This window comes from Parasteatoda tepidariorum, chromosome 8 (genome assembly GCF_982258835.1).
Source record: "Parasteatoda tepidariorum strain Cologne lab strain chromosome 8, Ptep-v5.0, whole genome shotgun sequence".
Lineage (NCBI taxonomy): Eukaryota > Metazoa > Arthropoda > Arachnida > Araneae > Theridiidae > Parasteatoda > Parasteatoda tepidariorum.
Genome location: NC_141762.1, coordinates 8,629,469 through 8,648,749, shown reverse-complemented (window position 1 = coordinate 8,648,749; position 19,281 = coordinate 8,629,469). Strand labels below are relative to the sequence as shown.

Here is a 19,281-nt window from a genome sequence, read left to right as displayed (position 1 = left end):
AAAATAAGCAAAACTTATAGCTTTGGTTGAAAAAAGCATTACCCTCACTTTTGAACACCTGCAACCCAAAAATGCTTTTCCAAATGTAAAACATAAATTAAGAAAAATAAAAAGTGCCTAAATCTGCTTTTAAGGTGCATATAGTATTAATATTTTGTTTATCTCTATGTATAGATGCATGCAAATAACCAATTAAAAAAAATACTATAATTTTCTTGGGTGTGACCTTCATTTTGTAAATAAAATGCCCTTCCCCTTTCAGGTGTCCCTATTATACCTCCTGTCTTACTACTTTAAGGGAATCATTATGCATTTGTATAAAACAATAAAAAACTTCTGTTCTGCAATTATTCTTTCATTCCAGTTCCAGCTATTGCTAAAATTGCTGCTGGATTAAGGTATGAGGCCTGAGGCTAATAATGCATAACTTGGTGCTCAACCTATACCAAATAATCCAAAACTTACATATGCTCAGAAACATTAAAACTTTTTATAAAATTCAATTCCAATTAGATTTGTTTTAAACAAAAAATTTTTTTAATTGTTTTTATAAGGCAAAAACTAATAAAGTGTTGAACATTTAGCAGTTTTTTTTGCTCTCAAGAGCTCAGCTCACTTCAGAAATTGTCAAAAATTCATATTACTTTTAATTACCATGCCTAAGTAAAATGAAATCATTTTCAGCTTTCTGGGAATTAATTCAGGTCTAACCTGACTGGGCTATTTTATTACTATCCATAATTATGAAACTGGACAAGTCATACCCAGGTGACTAATGGTAATATTTTATTCAACTTTGATACTAAATATGCTACAACAATTTTACTATCCAACAGTTTCTCAACTTTCAAACAAGAGTAGGCAAGTATTACTGAAAGATTTAGCATGATTTTAAAAGGAATTAAATGGATAGAGAAGTTGGAAGCTGGTGGCCACCCAGGTGTTTGCATATATTTTATAGGTGAGTTTTCTCTCAGGTTTAAAAACATCCAAACCTGGAGTGAGTGTAATGCAATAGGAATAATTACAACAAAATATGCCCTTTGGATTTTTACAGATACTAAATATTCAAATAGTGAAAAAAAATCTTCTAAACTTACCATATCTGTTCCTAAATCTATACATAGAATGGTAACTGTTCCCAAGGGCAGAGGTATGTCAGCCAAAATAAACAGCAAGAATGGGGATATTTCAGGAATATTACTCGTGAGGGTATAAGCGATAGATTTTTTCAAATTATCGAATATCAGTCGACCTGCAATAAAGAAAAAGCATCTAGGAAACGTGACATGAAAATAAATAAAAGTCAATGCTTAAAAATTGAAAATATATTGTACTAAAATGTATACCATTACAAGAGGGACAAAACTTTACTTAAAAAAAAAAATATTAAATTAGAGTAGTCGAACTAGAGAAGCAATATATATGCAAAATGTATGCATAAGTTGTAGGATCTGCATGCACCCTATGGTAATTAAACCTTTAATTAGAATTGAGTTTACTTAATTAGAATAGTTTACTAGATTTTAAATTAATTATAACATCTGGGACAAAAAAATAATATACCAATAATTGGATACCTCCAAGCGACCTCAGATGTGGGACAGCCAATCAAGTTTGACACACATACGAGATGTCACTTGCAGGTATCCAATTAAATCTGATCCAAAAATTGATTCAGCGTGATAATAAACCCAAGCCTGTATTATTAAAATGTCATGTACAACTAAGTGATTAGACACGGTCATGTGATTAGCTGCTAGAACTCAATTGTAGAGTGAACACTCAACTCTCTTTAAGGCAATAATGCTTTCCAGCAAATAATATGTTAATTTTATGACTGTTGTGATTATGTAACAGTTATTCATGACTGTTACGTTAAGTTTTGTCAATCTTTAGCCAACACCCTCTATGCTAATTCTAAAAGTGGCACAAAATGCTAATGGACCATAGTTTAGTGAAAAGCTTTTGTGATTTTTTTAAAAAATATTAGATAAGCTATTGCATTGCTTGGGCTCGTGGAAATATGCAAAAATTGAGAATTATTAAATAATTTCAATTTAGGAGGAAAAATTTTACTAAATTGAACATTTTTAATATTTTCTTTGTTTTGTAATACCTAGAAGGGATAGTTTTTGCACCTTTCAAATTGTAACTAAAGGGGAGATGTTTTTCAGGACTATTTATAGTTTCAGATTGTGTAAACACTGAAACTTCTTCCAACAAACATTGAATTGTAATAGGGTTCCCACTCTTTTAACAAAGCAAAAGTTAAGCACTTTTAAGGACCTTTTTTTCGAAAAATTAAGGACTTATTCTAAAAATAGTATGATTGTTTATCATCGAATATACATATGCCACCAGTGACAGTGCCAATTATTTACCTTTCTAAAAAAATCAATAAATAAAAGAAATATATTAAAAAACAATTTAATTATACTAAGCGGTATTCTATTTTTAATGATTTCATAGAAATTGAATTATAAAATTAAATGCATAAATTAAGATTTGCAATTTTTTTTAATGTATATTAAAAAAAAAAGAGTAAATAAAGAAATTTGGTAAAAACAAAAAGTTTTTATATTTTGCTACTAGATCAGCAAATGTGTTATATTTACTTTTATGATGAACTTTAACAAAATTATTTCCAGCTAAACCTGTTATTAGGAATTAACTTAACATAATGTTACTTGTCTCGCGAAACACATGAACTAATTTTAAAGCAACCAAAAATTGAACAAAAATTAAAAACAGTAAAGTAGGAATGTTAACCGAATAAAATGAGTATTAAAATCTAAGGACTTTTCAGTTGAAGAGATTTAAATTTGTATGTAAACAATCTGCTTATCCTTAAGAAATAAAAATAATAGTGCAACAATCTAAAACTTTAAAATAATTTTATAATGCAACAAAACAAATAGTTACCAAATATTTAACTTTCTTGTTAGAAGCAAATCATACTTTCTTATTTAGTACTCATAGGTAGGCTGGGATTTTTCAAACCCTGTTTCTTACAGATCTGTTTTAATTTTCAGCACAATCATGAATTTTAAAAATTTTATGCTTTCCATAAATTTACAGTTACTTATTATGCATTGAAATATTATACGAATTTATTGAATTCTTCAAGATTTTAGGAAATAGTTTTCGTTATGGATTCTAGTTTAAAAAAAAAAATTCTAATTCTTCTTTTCTTAGAGTTTTACTTAATTCCTATAAGCAGACGCGTTACAAGTAGAACTGAATTTCTTGAATTCTCTCAGTTTTGGAGGTTAGTGGGGGTCTTCTACTTAGGTACCTTAAAACTGCATTCCCTCCCCCCAAAAAAAGTCTATCTCTTCCATGTGCAGTATCTCCCTTGTCCAAACTATTCTTTTCTTTTCAATGCTTCACTCTCCTCAAAGAATATCATTCTAGTCGAAAGCAGAATACATTAATTCAATGAAAGAACCAATATATTAATGAAAGGACATGTTTTCTTCCCCTTGCCTGTAGCCCCCACATTATTTTTTGTCTCCCTAAAATGTGTTACCCTTAATGGATGGTTCAATTCCAAGTGATATAAGAATGACCTTTTGTTTTAAAAAAATTGAACAGAAAAATTAAAAATTAAGGACTTTTAAAAACCTTGTACCAAAATTAAGTACTTTTAAGGGCCCTTTTTTTCCAAAATAAAAATTAAGCAGCTTTTAAGGACTTTTAAAGACCATGGGAACCCTATGTAAAATGTTACATTAAAAAATTCATATTTTAAAATCTAAAAACTTTAGTGAAGTTCTCTAAAAAAATGCAACTTAATAACGTCATAATTTGGGAATAAGTTTAACAATATGTATGTTACTAATGTAGTTTTCATTACATTTATTGCATATTTAATCATGTTCACAGTTTTCGATTTTTTTTTTAATGATAAGCATCCATTCTAAACTCCTTCCATACATCCCCATTTTGTTACAAATAAGCTTAAAAAACTATGTTTACTATCCAATTGAAATAATAATATAAATTGTGTTAAATTAATGATCAGAGATAAAAAAAAATAAAACAAGTTATCAGGTACATAATTGGCAAATGAAGCAGCAGTATTTAAAAGAGAAAAATACTTTTTTCTGGAATTCAACTCTAGTATTGTTACGTGAGTTTGGTGCTTTTCTGAGGCTGCATCTGGATCTCACCTCAAACCACCCCACTGGTATGCAGAGCTGTAGTTTGAAATGAAAACTTAGTTTGACTTGTAAAGCAATGAAACAGTGGCTTTTTTTACTAAAAAAAAGTGCCCTCAATGTTTGATAAAATAATTTTGAACAGTCCCCCTTGATATATAACATTGTAAGGAAAAATATTACCTTCTTCGACTCCAGTAACGATTGAAGCAAAATTATCATCCAACAGAATCATATCAGCAGCTTGTTTACTCACATCACTTCCAGCAATTCCCATGGCAACACCTGCATGTAATTCATAATTCACTTAAACTTTGAAATAAATGAACACTTTCATATATATATATATATATATATATATATATATATATATATATATATATATATATATATATATATATATATATATATATATATATATATATATATATATATATATATATATATACTCTACACTCAAAACTGCATACCATGCATGTACCAAAAAAAAAAAACTTTTTAATCAATTTAGTTTTGTTTGTGGCCCTTGATTTTTTAAAATATTTTAATAGCAAAAATATACAAATAAATAAATGAAAAATTAAAACCATATTTTTTTCTCTCCCCAAAATGTCTGAAATGCAAAACCAAATCTTAATCTTGCAATTACTTTAAAATCTTTTTAATAAAAGGAATTTTAAGTTTAATTTATAAAACAAAGAGTTAAAAAAAATTATACTAAATTACAAATTATACCATATTTTTTAAACTTTATACAAGCTGATTCATAAGTTTCAAAAATAAAACTTTCAACATATCGGTTATCATGTTTAAAATATAACATTTGAAAAAAGTTTTAATTATTTTGAAATAATGAAATGTTAGCAATTAGTCACAAAGCTGTAACTAAAGCTAAATTACAAGGTAAACAAAACTATTAAGATGTAAAAAAAACTTTAATCGCAAATCTTATCGTATAACCTCATGTTAGAAAATTAATAAAGCAAATTAAAGAAATAGCGAATCTTATCATAGAAACCTCATTTTTATTGACAAGACTTTAAACTCAAATAAAAATTGATGAGTGAATGATCCCCTAATGAGCAACATAGTAAACTTCATTAAAATGGCCTCACTCTTTATCACTATAAAGATTTGAAGTTTACTTTAAAAAAAAAAAATTTTTAATAGAAAATTTTAAAAGCTTGGGGTTATGGGGTTATTTTCCAATTGGAAAACCGTTGAAATATGAATAAATTAATAAAATTTTTTGAGGAAGAGTTAGAAATAAATTCACTATAAATGGAATGTCCTAAAATCTTTTTTGTATGCAAACATTTCTTTCAAAACTTTTTTGCAAGTGGCAACATGCAAAAACTAGGCAGAGTCAGAAATCTGTGATAATGCAAAAGTTTTCTCAGAGTATGGAAATATCTAAAAGCATATCAATGTATTTGAAGTTACAACAAAAGAAGCAGAAAAGGCCATAGAACTGTTCCAAGAAAAATTGATAACACAAATTTTTTTCAATACCGAGAAGATGTTGGCAGTCACAAAAGATTAGAAGATATTTTTAATTAGTCCAGTTGCGGGGATCTCCCAATGATATGATTTTGGTTCAAATTGCAGAGATGGAATTTTAACTCCTGGTTTGTATCAACCTCAGGGCTGATGCAAAATATCCTTAGTTGATCAAATATGGGCTAGAATCTCTTTGCTGTCAGACTTACAATATGTTGTAACCTCTCAATGTAGAGAAGATGCGAGTTAGTTTGACCAAAAAGTCCCTCACTATCTTGTGTTCGAGAAAGGGGTCAAAATTACAAGGCTACTAAGTATAATAATGATAGGAGTAAATTTGAAAATGAGTAAACTGTTTAACGCCAGTTATAAAATAAAATAATTTTAAAAGAAAACAAAGACGTCAAAGTTACTGAGAGACTATTTTTTAGTGTTAACAGTATATATTTACTTAATTAATCTGCTGTCATGCTTTTTCTACAGTAATTAAGGATTTTTTTAATTGACTGTAATAGGAACATTAATCTTCTTTCTTTTCCCTGTGAGATTGGAGCAAAGTAGTTGCATAACAATAAAAGCTCAAATACCAGAGATAATACTAAAGAATATATTTACCAATATCAGCTTTCTTCAAAGCAGGCGAGTCATTCACACCATCTCCTGTTACTGCAACAATTGCCCCCTGCCGCTGACAACCTTCAACAATGATTAGTTTCTGCTGGGGTGAGGTTCTGGCAAATACGATTTCGGTATGATTGCGTAAAATGTCGTCTATTTGATCTGGTGCCATATCTCTCAATTCTGAACCATGAATAACAGCAGCTTTGGCATCACTGGAAAAACAAACAATTACAGTAATTAGTCAAGGAGACACTTTTGTTGTGACACCTGTTTTTATGCGCATAAAAAACCGCATAAAAAAACCGCATCTCTTTTCACCGCATAAAAAAATTATTTTTAATTGTGTTGCATAAACTATTTTTCATAGCTACTCATGAAGTTTTGTGTGATTCTTTTACATGGTCCCTATCAACCACACAAAAATAGATTTGAGTGAGGTCACCATTTTTTAAGAAACTAATAGGCAATTCTCAGAAACTACACTTTTTGTAAAGATAGTAATCATAATCAACTCACATTGATTTTAATAACAAACTCACATTTTAGTTGCCAGCAGAGATCCTATTTAAACTGTATAATTTATTAGGATAATTTAACTCATTGCAACAATAATTTTAATTATTTTGTAGGGAACCCTGCACTAAATGGCTATTGGTGATGGTCAGGTGTTCATCTCTAGTGATGCTCCTAGTGACATTGTCGATACACCACAATTTAGATTGAAGCAATGATAGTGATAGTTACACAAGAGCAGAGCCGTTATTACACAATCGGATGAAATCAAGAGGCTGGTGGGGCAGCTTCATTCTATTTTAAAGCATATTTTTAAGCAATTAAAATAACTAAATGAAGCATTTACTTTGGATTAACATCATCAATTGGAATATTCAATCTCTGAGCAATGTCTTCAACAGTTTCATTTCCTTCAGATATGATTCCAACAGCTTTTGCAATGGCTTTGGCAGTGATTGGGTGGTCACCAGTGACCATAATAACCTAAAATTGTCAAAAGAAATAACTTAAAAATCAGAATGACACAAACACATACCCTCCAACTTTGCCTACCTGGCCATCAGTAGCACTCGCGCAACACACATTTACGGCATCCCGCAATATTTGCTATGCTCATATTGATACTTAATTATATTCACTTATAATTTCAAAAAGCAGTTGATAAATATAAGAAAATAGATTTTGAAACAAGCGTAAAATTTTATTTCACATTGAGAAATTTTTTAAAACATTAAAATGCCATAGACTTTTAAAAAATCATGTTATTTAGATAGTACAATTTTAATTCACATACAGGAAGGTACACTTTTCTAAGGATATAAAATTATTAAATTGCAAATGAAAGTTTATTGTACATTTATACAAATTTCAAAGAAAAATAATATAACATCTCAGTAAAATGCAAAAAGTGAACTCTCCACAACTTTTTCTCTACATTCAGTCAATTGTTACCAAATTTTTTCCACTTATTTTATTTAGGAAGGTCAGATTCTAAGATGTTTCCTATTAAATACTTTTTACACCAAATTTTAAAACAATTAAATCAAGAAAACAATTGAATACCAATTTATTGAAAGAAAAATGGAATATATAAATGAGTTTCTTCCTAATAAAACTTTCAGAATTAGAAAACAATATTTAAAAACTTATATCATCTAAAGCTTACACATTAAACTTTGTTCTTTAAGAGGAATGAATTTGTATAGACATTAACCAATAGCTAAATTGTTTCAAATCTTTGAATTATCTATTATAATTAAGGAGTAAAAGCATTAATTAAGAAATCTAATCTATAAGCAAATCTGATTTTAATTAAAAATACCCTTAATTACAGAAACACAGTATCTAAACCTCTCTATGCTTTTTCAGTGATGAATAACAAGCATTTTTTGCTCTTTTTAACTCATCCTCAGTAAATTGTGCATTGTAACAAACTCCCATGCTTAATTTAGTGATTAGAATTGATTCTAATGTTTTGGTACTCAGACTTGAGCGATTATCAGTTTGATTTTTACGAATCATGCTAAAAATTCTCTCAGATCCAGCATTACTATGGGGAATTGACAGAATTGAAAGCATTATTTTTGACAAAGCCACATATCTCTTTATTCCATTGTTATCCTTTAACTGGCTAATTTTATGCCATGCCTCATCTACTCTGGTATGATTTAAAATTTCAGAAGGAAAATTGTCTGCCTGATAAAAGGCAAATTCTAACTCAAGTTGATCAATGTCAATACCACAATTAAACAAATCATAAAAATACTTAAGAGATGCAAAATTTGCATTCTGCCTATTCAAAATGTTTGCCACAGTAGCATGCTTAAGAAAATCATCCTCTAAAGGAAACTTTTTGACAATATATTCACATGCAGTGACAAAAAACTTTCGCACTGCCAAAAAGAATTCAGTTGTTTCTTCTGGCGTCAGATCACTCAAAATGGATCTAGCACTTGATCCTATTATAAGAGACTCATCAGGTTTTTGATACTTGGGTTTCTGAAATTTCGCTTGTAACAGAGAAGACTTGGATTTGCTTATGGTAGAAGGCGAAACAAATCGTACAAGAAGCTCATAATATAAGCTCATTAAATCATCATACAAAGTATGGATAGAAGGTTGCTCTTTTTGCAGGGCAACATTTACCTTGGTGAATACAGGCAATATCGATGTAACAAAAACACAATATATCTTTGTTTTGTTTGATTTAAGTAACTCTTTTATTTTTTCTGAGGTAGCATTCTCTTTAACATCAGATTGTGAAAAAAAAAATTAGCAATGGGTCCCACTGCTCAACTAGTCTCTTTAGAGAATTTTCTAAACTTAACCACCGAGTTGAAACATGTTTTAAAATCTTGTGAAGTTTCACATCACATTCTATCTGACAGTTTTTAAATTCATACTTTCTTTTACTACTCTTTTCAAGGTAGTAAAAAACTTTTATCACCAAATTCTCCACATCAACGGGCAATGAGGCTGTAGCCTTTTTAGCTGCTAGATGAACCAAATGACAAGGGCACCCAATGAATTTTATATTTGGTTGCTTCTGTTTTATATAGCTCAAAACACCTTTATTACATCCAGTCATTGTGTTAGCATTATCAGAACTGAATGCTATGCAACTCTCCCACTTCAGTAGATATTTTTTAAACTCTCCATCAAGAAGTTGAAAAATTCCCTCACCAGTGTTGTTAGTTGATTCAGATAAAGAAACCAGTGATGATACGATTTGTCCTTTTTCTTCATCATAATAATTAAAAATTAAAGGATATAGCTTTTTATCTGATATGTCATTGCTTCCGTCAGTGGAAAGAGAAAATAATGAGGTTCTGAGCTTACTTAGAGTACTCTCTCTTATCCCCTCAGCAGTGGAAACAGTTATTGCCTGGGTCTTGGTATGTCCACATCCATACTTTTTTGCAATGTCGGAATCTGGGAACATTTTTTTAAATAAGGCGCCAGAATGATCGGAAGCAGATAGAGAAATATTGTGCTCAATTAAAAACCGTACGAACAATACTTCAGCTTTAATCACTCCATTTTCTTCTAATTTGGAAGAATAAAAATTGTTAATAGGTTGCTGATGCACCTGTGCTTTTGCAGTAGCACAATGTTTAGGACCGATCACGTGTCGGCGACAATCATCCAGTCCACCGTGGACAATTGAGAATTCCGAACTACAAATATTGCATTTCGCAAAGCCATCTTTTCCCGATACTAAACAAGGAAACTTTTTAGTATATTCCTCTCTAAACTTTTGATTATTCTTCCTCTTCTTTCGTAATCCATCGTCATTAGAAACTTCCCGATCCTGATTAGATCTTTTCAAATAACGATCCATCACAATAAAATTTAATAATACATACACAACTTATAAACTAACGTGATAAAAGCTGGATGAAAAATAATCTAAAATTTCAAACAATAACGTATCATTCTTTTAACATCGGAGCAGCAAAATTCAAAGTTGTTTTCAAAAATTTTTATTGAAGTCACTTCACTTCACACGGTGTAAAGCAAAAAACTAACGCAGTTTCTCAAAGACCAGCTGCATTCAGGCAGATTACAATGGCGCCGCCGATGAGTAACCCTTCATAATCACGTGGTTTCTCCCGACCAAGGCTAACAACTCATGACGTCATTTTCGGCGATACGCAATCAGTGACGTCACCATGCTTGAAAGACGACAACAGCGGAAGCGGATAGATCGGACAGGCGCTTTCGTTTAATCCGTAGTATTTTACTATTCACCCGTAGCTCCGTAGTTTATCTCCAATTTCCGTAGCAACTACGGAAATTCCGTAGCAGTTGGAGGGTATGCAAACAGTTATGATAAAAGTAATTATTAAGCTATACTCGGTAATTGTTAATAAGAATACTTATTTTATACAGTATAATTTAAAAGGACCTCCTAAAGTTAAAAACTGTTAATACTAATGAATAAAAGGATAAATTTCAATGCAAGCAATAAGTTAAACCTTATAACGTACCACTTGTAGTATTAAAACAGGAGTTTGCAAGAAACGATATTTTGTTGCAAGCTCATATCGAAAAATAGTAGAAGAATGGGGAATCAGTACTCATAACAAATATAGGTGAGCATTTCCATAAGAGTTCCATGATGCTTAGAATTCATTTGCACAGCTTGTATCACACAGCTTTAAGTTCAATGGCACTATTAGTTCTTTTGCACAACTTGGCAATCCATCATTCTGGCGGCACATTCAATTTCCATGACGTCATCATTTTATCCACTAGTGGAACAGACATGGCATTCCCCAAGCAACGTAGCAGCTGGTGGCAGAAGTTTTGTCAAGGCTCTCAGACTTTAACCCAAGCCCCAGTTATTTACATGTTCGGCACAATTCAGGCTGTCTTTCAGAATTCACTTTTCAGAACTACGGGAATACCTAACATCAGAATCAGGGCATAAAAAGATGTAACACTTCAGGGCCTCATCTTTCATTTATCACATTTGTTGGACGTGCAACAAAGCAATGCCGCGGTTTAACAGGCTAGGGAAAAAGAGAGCGAGAAACAAACACCTAGAAGTATTATTCTGTTATCTAATTTACATAGCATGAATGGCAACAGCTAAGTCCTAAATATTAACTATTAAAAATCACTTGAAATGATAAATATATCTTAATTACATAACTCATGACACGCATTGTAGAAAAATATATATCTATGACATATATTGCAACCACTTTGCCCCCCTGATGAATCACTATGTAACTACTGAGAGAGGTATAAATAAAGACCTTAAAATAAACAAAATACTGAATTTTGACAAGGAACGTCAGTCAATAGACTTTTGAATGTTACAACCTTTATATAAATTATAACTTTTGGATGTCAAAAACTTAAAATATTAAGAAGGAATGTTTCTCCTTGTGAACAAGTAAATTTCTGGAAGAATTTCGAATTCATATTTAACCGTATTTGTGTGCTCAACCACTACAAACTTACAATAAAATAGTGGATTAATTTTAGTGCTCTATAAATATTCGCAGTGATTCTGCTAGACTTTATAAACACTAGGACTTCTAAATTTCTGGGTTCTTTTTGGCCTAAAGTAGGTCCAAATTTAAAATATTAATCTTTTCCTTTAAGACAAGAATAAAAATGAAATTAGCAATTGATTTAGCAATAATCTGACAAAGAATTAAAACCGAAATTTCTATATTAGTTGTCTTTTAATGTTCATAATATGGTGATATTTTCCAAAGCTAATAAGAAATACATTTTCTGTTTTAAATTATACTTCTATAAGAAAGAATAAAATCATTATCAATAAGAACTGAATAGTATATATGTTACTTGTATTTAAAAAAAATTTTTTTTTGATGAAAGATCTTGATTGTGGCAACAACTGTTTAATTTGTTATATTCCAGATGAAGTTATTTTTCTAAATCAATTATTTTATTTGAAAATAACTTGAAAATCAGCATTTTATTACTAAAATACAAATATAATATGCAAAATTAAATGAGAGTAATTCACATTAGAAAAAAAATTATCTCCTGAAAAAATAATTCTGTAACAGTAAAAAAATATTAATGAAAAATATTGATTTCAACAATGTTAAGCTTTTTACAATGAATGAACTTACTTTAAGAGTAAAATTAATTATTTGTATAAAACTATACATTAAAAGTTGAATAAAATTATTTCTATGAATTGAATCAACATTGTGTATAAAGTCCAAATAATAGCAGAAAAACCCGACTACAGTTTCGGTACAAACCTTTCTCGGTGTCAAAATGCAGATACTGTTTACGTGATTTGACACTAGGGAAGATCCTAATTTATAAAATGTCTGTTTTTATGCCATTATTTGTGCTTTATTCACATTGCCTTTCTTTCACATGTAGCACTAAGTGTAGAAAATTCATAGTAATTGGCATCTCTAAATGGAACATTAAGACCATAAAATTTAAATTAAATATTAAACATTTTTATTAATGCTGATATAGTAACTAACTTTGATTCCAGCACTTCGGCACTTGGCAACGGCATCTGGCACAGCGGCTCGTGGAGGATCAATCATGGATACGAGACCTAAAAACCGGAGACCATCAATGGGGAAATTTTGTGAATCTCCATCAAAAGGGTAGCCAGCAGGATATTGTTCCGTTGGCAAGACAAAATCACAGAAACCTAAATGTTATAACAATATTCTATCATATTCAGCATACTCTAACAATTTAAAAATAAATAAATAAAAACGGTGAATAAACTTAATGCCACTTATGAAGAATAGACTAATCAGTTTTTTTTTAAAACACTGAGAGTGTAAAAAATTATAATATAAATATATTTTTCCTATTAAGTGTTGATTCGAGAGATTCCGATTTAATATGACAACCTCTGATCTTAAGTAATTGGGAAAATCCCTACTTTGGATAATCTAAATAAATCAAAATAAGATCATGTTTTAATCTACCTTCATCAATAAACTCTGAACCACTACTTTCTTTGTTTTCAAAACAGCACTATGTAGCAATTATTCCTAATATGACCATTAAATAATTGTCTTTTTGTTAAATAAGTGTTATATTTCATACTAAAATTCATTTGCATTATTGTCTCACATAGCGATACTCCTTCGCTTCTTGTTTGAATAAAGAATTTTATTCCACCTTTCGCTCCTTATTTATACAAACCATTTTATTTTTAATTTGCTCCTTGTTTGAATAAACTATTTTAATAAAGCAGAATCTAATTATGAACATTTCTTAGCAAGTTTCATAAGGCTTTTCCTTGATATCAATAAACACATATTTTTTTCCTTGCACAAATAACATACTACTCTTTATTTCTTAGAAAAAGTGTTAGTATTTCAAACTAAATTACATTGGAGAAAACAATTGAAGAAACAAATGGTATTTTTTTGCAATAAAAGAACTAACAAAGTCAATAAAACCAAACCAGCCAAAATATTATTCATATAAAATAATCCATTTTATATAATCCTTCAATATGAAAACTATTGGTCGTATGATTTTTAAAATTTAGAAGTTTTTATGTTCAGCTAAATTAAGGCAGCATATTAATGAAATGGAGAAAAGAACAAAGTTATATGCACACATAAAAAAAAACTTCTCAGTCTATTTTGATAAAGAGGTATTGAGATGAAAAATGATTAAGATAATTAAGGTTCTATTTTATTTTCTGATTAAACACATTCTGCCATTGAACAAATCTTAGAAGAAGCAGGACAAACCTATAACTCTCTCCCCTAGTCCCCCTAGCTCTAGATATGCATTGTTGAAAGCTTCTTTCATCTCATCGTCTAGAACCTTCTCTTTACCATTGATGTAAATCGTGGAACATCGATCGAGCACTCTCTCTGGAGCACCCTTCATGCACAGTAAATAGCTTGTAGTCCCTGAATCGTCTATTTCATGGATCGTCACCTTTCAATAGAGAGAGAGGTTAATGAAACAATAATATAAAATTAATAAACTATCTAATTGTATAAACTATCTTAGTAAATCATTACATACATGGTATTTGTTAGTAGAATTGAAGGGAATTTCACAGATTTTACGGTTCTGATCTCGATAGGCAGCCACATTGGAAGTGGCCAATTCCATGCACTTCAGTATAGCCGATTCTGATGCATCTCCATTACATTCACTGGAAAGAACAAAAAGAAATGTGTTAATATAGCAAAAGAAACATAAGGGTTGTCTACCAGGTCAAAGGAAAAAAAAATTCATGACCTCAATAAAATAATAAATTTATAAAAATTATTCAATCTGCGTAAATGTTATTGAATACATTTTACATTTATGTGATTAATAAAATATAAAAAACAACACAATTTTTCGGTTGATTATTAACCAGATATATTGCTTAATTGAGGAAAATGTTGGTGACAAGCTCCTCCGAAGCATTATACATGTGTGTGCACATACGAGTGTGATGCCCTCGCCCTTACGTGCCTCACTACCTTAGGCAATCCATATCCTAAAGAGCTTCACCTTAATTCCATTAAGGGACTGCCAGACAATATAAACAAAGTAGGCGACCCAAGACAATGGAACTAGGAAAAATTGGGCTAGGAGCATGGTACAAAATACAACATATGCAAAGGTGCCACATATCTGACAAGCTCAAGCAAGAAGATTATACATTATTCAAATAGACATATGGAATAATACTGTGTCAAAATATTTTCAAGTATTGTTATTTTTCTATGCAATTTAACATTCTTAATACCACGTTATTAAGGTTGTTTTTCGAAGGCCTTTTCGTCACATGAAATGATGTTCTTTTTGCATAATTGCTGTGAGTTTGCAAGTTTAGCCTATCAAAAGTTATCACTATTGATGTTTATTCTGAAAATGACAAAGAAACACCAATATAGAGAAAAGTCACAGTTTTATGGAAACAAAAAGCATTTATGGTTTAAATTTTTAATCTTACTCCAATGCACCATTATGTGGTTTTATAAAAACAACTGCGAATAAAGCAGTGATTTTGATACTTCTTTTCTAATTAGAAAAAGGCAACCAAATTGGCGATTTTCAAAAAAATTTAATAACTTTTGAAACATTGAATTATTAGTTCGTTTTTAAGCCCTGATAAACTTCACAGCAAGATGATATATATAGTCTAAATTCAACGCTTTGCTTCAAGTGTAAGGCACTTAAACTGTGACTTTTTAATGTTCTTTGGTGACAGAGCTTCTGAAAACTTTGTTAAAACACATAAATTTCAAATTTGAGTTTGTGCAGTGCTTGAAAAATAAATGTTTTGTGACTTCATAAAACAAATTGTGATGTTCTCCAGATTTTTAGGATCCTTTTTCAAATTCGAGACTTTCATGATCAGTAGACACCTGAATATGTAGGCTAAACAACATGCAAAACAATAGCTAAATTAATCTTCCTTGATATTTTAAAAATTATTGGTTGCATAAAACATCTATTTCCTTTATCTTTGGAACATTGATTTTCTACTTTCCCTTTCATTATTAAGAGTAATAATTTTAATTATACAAATTTTTATAAGAATGAATATTTATGCTTACCGTTTCAAGATAGGAACATTTTCTTGGCCAGGTTTGAATTCTGCTCTACTACACAGGCGTGCAACACGTGACAGAGCTTTCCAACCAGATGAAGTTTTATCATATTGCAATCCTGAAGAAAAAAAAAACATTCAAATTTACCTCTGATAAATAATTTACTTAAGCATCTGCTACAAATGAATCCAACTTTAAAAAAAAATAATACAAATTTATTATAAAACGTTATAGCTTAAGATGTTTCAGGTCCATTAAGCTAATCTTAAAAAAAAAATTAAAAAAAAAAAATATGTGGTGACAAAGCATTGAAGTTTCACAAATAGATATTTAGAAAACAGTGTGGACTAAAATTCAAAACATATTTCACTTTTCGCTCCAATGACAAACTTTTAAAAACAAAAATAAAATGTTATATTTTAAAATTGTGAACACTGAACGACAAAATAAAAGAATTAATGCCAAAACAAGTAAAAATATTTCAAATCGAAGATAATGTTTAACAATATTTTTAATTTGACATTGTGCCACAAAGATGGTTAATGTGAGATACTCTGCAGTGAGCACACAAGCCTGCATATGTGAAATAAGTCGCCCAGTCAGAGACATGCGTTCGGCTTTTGTTTACCTACGCTTCATTCGAGGTTTGATTCACAGTGTTGAAAGCTGCATATCTGACTAAATCTCACTTCTAGAGATAATATCTTAATGGTTTAAAATCCATTTTAATATCATATACTACACAGTTTCAGAGCAGGAAAAATTCACACATGATTGGGCAGTTGGAGAGCAAAGTTAAGAAAACAAGTGACTGCCACCCCCATACATAATCTGATTTAAAATGCTGTGATGTAGAGCATTTGGTTTACAATTAAAGTTGAATCCCAAGCGATCGTCAACAGTTATTCAATACAATTCTAGTTAAGAGTTAACAGAATCAAAACGCAACTAAAATTTATGTAAAAAATATTACCTTTTTTAAATATTTCTCTCCAGCACATATGTACATAATTTTTAATTATACATTTACAAATTCTAATTCAATAATCAGATACTATTTTTTTAGTTGCAACGTATGAACAATGCAATATCAAGCAATTAACTATCATAACATGCATATAAATATTCATTGAACTACGTGAAAACATCATTGCACATGAAATATTAGTTACATTTTGATGAAATGACAATTATTTTATGGAAGTATAAGTCTTTTAACATTTGATGACAAATGACACATTTTTAACCTGTAAAATGAAACCAATATTGCATGTGCATAACTACAGTAATTTCCAAAAAATGCATCACACCAGTGAAAAACATTTGAAAATATTTCAAATATCATCGAATACGCTACACTTAATCTCTTCTGCATATCAATAAGAAACATCAATAAATATACATTGATAAATAATAAGCACATTTTAAAATCAATAAACCCAAAATTTGAAATGCCAGATGCCAAGTGGCCCCAATATTTTAGATTAGAAAAAAAAAATCACAAATTCATGTCAGTCATGTAATTTTACGCATAAATAGAGTTCCGGGTGTTCTCTATTTTATTTTGCACACCGTACTCCCAAAAGCATAAGCACATATAAGCCACAGTACATGTTCTGAAAATTACTGTATTTACACACACAAAAAAAAATGTGGTTTTCATTATAGCAGTAACTATTAGCTATACATCTCTAAAATAAACACACCAAGCTAAATGTTAGTACTCTTTTAAAACTGCAAGCACAATGAACAACATGCAAGATACGATTCTCATGCAATCTATAATACAGAAAACTCTCACAAATCCCATTTGAGTGAGGACAATTTTGCACTACAGTTGAATAATTTGCAATTATCATATTGTGAAAGCATTTTAGGCTCAAGAGATCTTACTACAGTAAAGTAAAGGGTCGCTCACCCAGATGCTGATGAACCGGATTGTCCAATTAAGCAGATTAATTGAGGACAAAGCATTTCCCTCCCCACTTCCTCCAATTTTTTTTTAAAAATGGAAATGACCATTTAAAAATGACCTCTTTGCAGTTCATGTTTATTCTACTTAGTTTAAATAAGGGAAGGATGTAGTGGGAATAAGTTTTTTCAGCACAGGAAAGAGTTCCTATTTTTTCCAAGGATTAGACAGAAAAGGAACATGTGTCCAGCACAAGCACACTGGAATACATATCCTATTAAAAAAATGCTTCTTAGGCGTAGGAAATGTTTAAAAGAACGTCTAGAAATTGTAAATGTCCAAAAGGTTTGCTTAAGAAGCACACTGATATTAAACAAAAATGTTTCGTAGGTGTAGGTGTTTTAAAGAAAGTCTGGAAATGGTAAAAAGTTTCACTACTGTTGCTGCAGATTGTTAATTTAATAAAGTAACGTGAAAACAGAAACAACACAGCACTTGAATATGGCAATAGACCATCAAATAATCCTGTAGTCTGAGAAAAGAGGGAAGTTATTTCACCTTTTATAAAGCAGTGGGAAACATATTTTCCACCAGCTTTATTAATGTTTAAATGTTAATGGAAAGCTATTTTCATTTTATGAATTGTGTGGCCTTTTTGCAGTTAACTTTAAAAAAATAAAATGATGGACCCTTTTTTATAGTGCTTTGCTTGTCAAAGGTAAGAGTAACAGTAAATGTCAACATAGGGTCCAGAATAGATGCCAACTATTATCTCAGTTGCGCAACAACACACAGAGGGCTAAGGGCCTACTGTACTCGTCTCAGTTTTCTTTACCTTGGCTCTATAGTGCAAAAGCAGATGATCAGGCTGGGTGGTCAGCTTAATGCAGAACCCCAAGTGTTTAGTCTCCAAGTATGCTTAGTTCTCTTTTTATTGACCGACTGAAGGGAAGAAAGGCTGAGTCAACCTTGCCTGGTCCAAGGATAGAACTCGAGACCCGTGGCATGAGAGTGTAACGCTCTACCACTCAGCCATCGGGCGTCAGAGGCCAACACCAGTTAGCCATTTTCTCTTGTATGTTATAAGTTTGTTAATTTAATCATTTCTCAGAGTTTCTTTGTAGTTATAGACCCAGAGTTAATAAATTTGGTTATTTATAAGCAAAGAAATTCAAACTTATGGCCAATTATTTACAATAGGTAAACTTTTATAAATCTAACCCACCTTCCTGCTAAATAATCAAATTAATTTTTTAGGAAATAAGTTGAAATAATTTCTCTTTATAAATCAATCTTAATTCCAAAATTATCTCAACATAATACTTTTAGAACAAGTTGACCTATAAAGGGTTAAATAAATAACACCATAACTGTTTTTGAAGTTGCCCAGCTATCCATATTTTTTGTTTAATGGACTTCATTGGTTCTCAACTGTTCCAGATAATCGGCACTTTAATCTATGTTAATTATTAATTAGAAAACAGGTATCTTAAAAACACATATAAAGAACGACAATAGTTTGATTTTTGTAATA

At 30.4% G+C, this 19,281-nt stretch overlaps 1 protein-coding gene across 2 annotated transcripts in view; it reads right to left on the bottom strand.

The window, feature by feature from the left end:
- The window catches only part of LOC107456568 (sodium/potassium-transporting ATPase subunit alpha-B), a 94,034-nt gene that overhangs the window by 18,084 nt on the left and 56,669 nt on the right, over positions 1 to 19,281 (bottom strand). For both annotated transcript variants that reach the window (XM_043050242.3, XM_043050241.3), the window contains exons 9-16: positions 15,842 to 15,953; positions 14,310 to 14,442; positions 14,027 to 14,219; positions 12,785 to 12,960; positions 7,144 to 7,280; positions 6,279 to 6,496; positions 4,347 to 4,448; positions 1,101 to 1,255 (exon numbers count right to left, since the gene is read on the bottom strand). In XM_043050242.3, the coding sequence (XP_042906176.1) occupies positions 1,101 to 1,255; positions 4,347 to 4,448; positions 6,279 to 6,496; positions 7,144 to 7,280; positions 12,785 to 12,960; positions 14,027 to 14,219; positions 14,310 to 14,442; positions 15,842 to 15,953 (1,226 nt within the window). The remainder of the gene's footprint in view (positions 1 to 1,100; positions 1,256 to 4,346; positions 4,449 to 6,278; positions 6,497 to 7,143; positions 7,281 to 12,784; positions 12,961 to 14,026; positions 14,220 to 14,309; positions 14,443 to 15,841; positions 15,954 to 19,281) is intronic.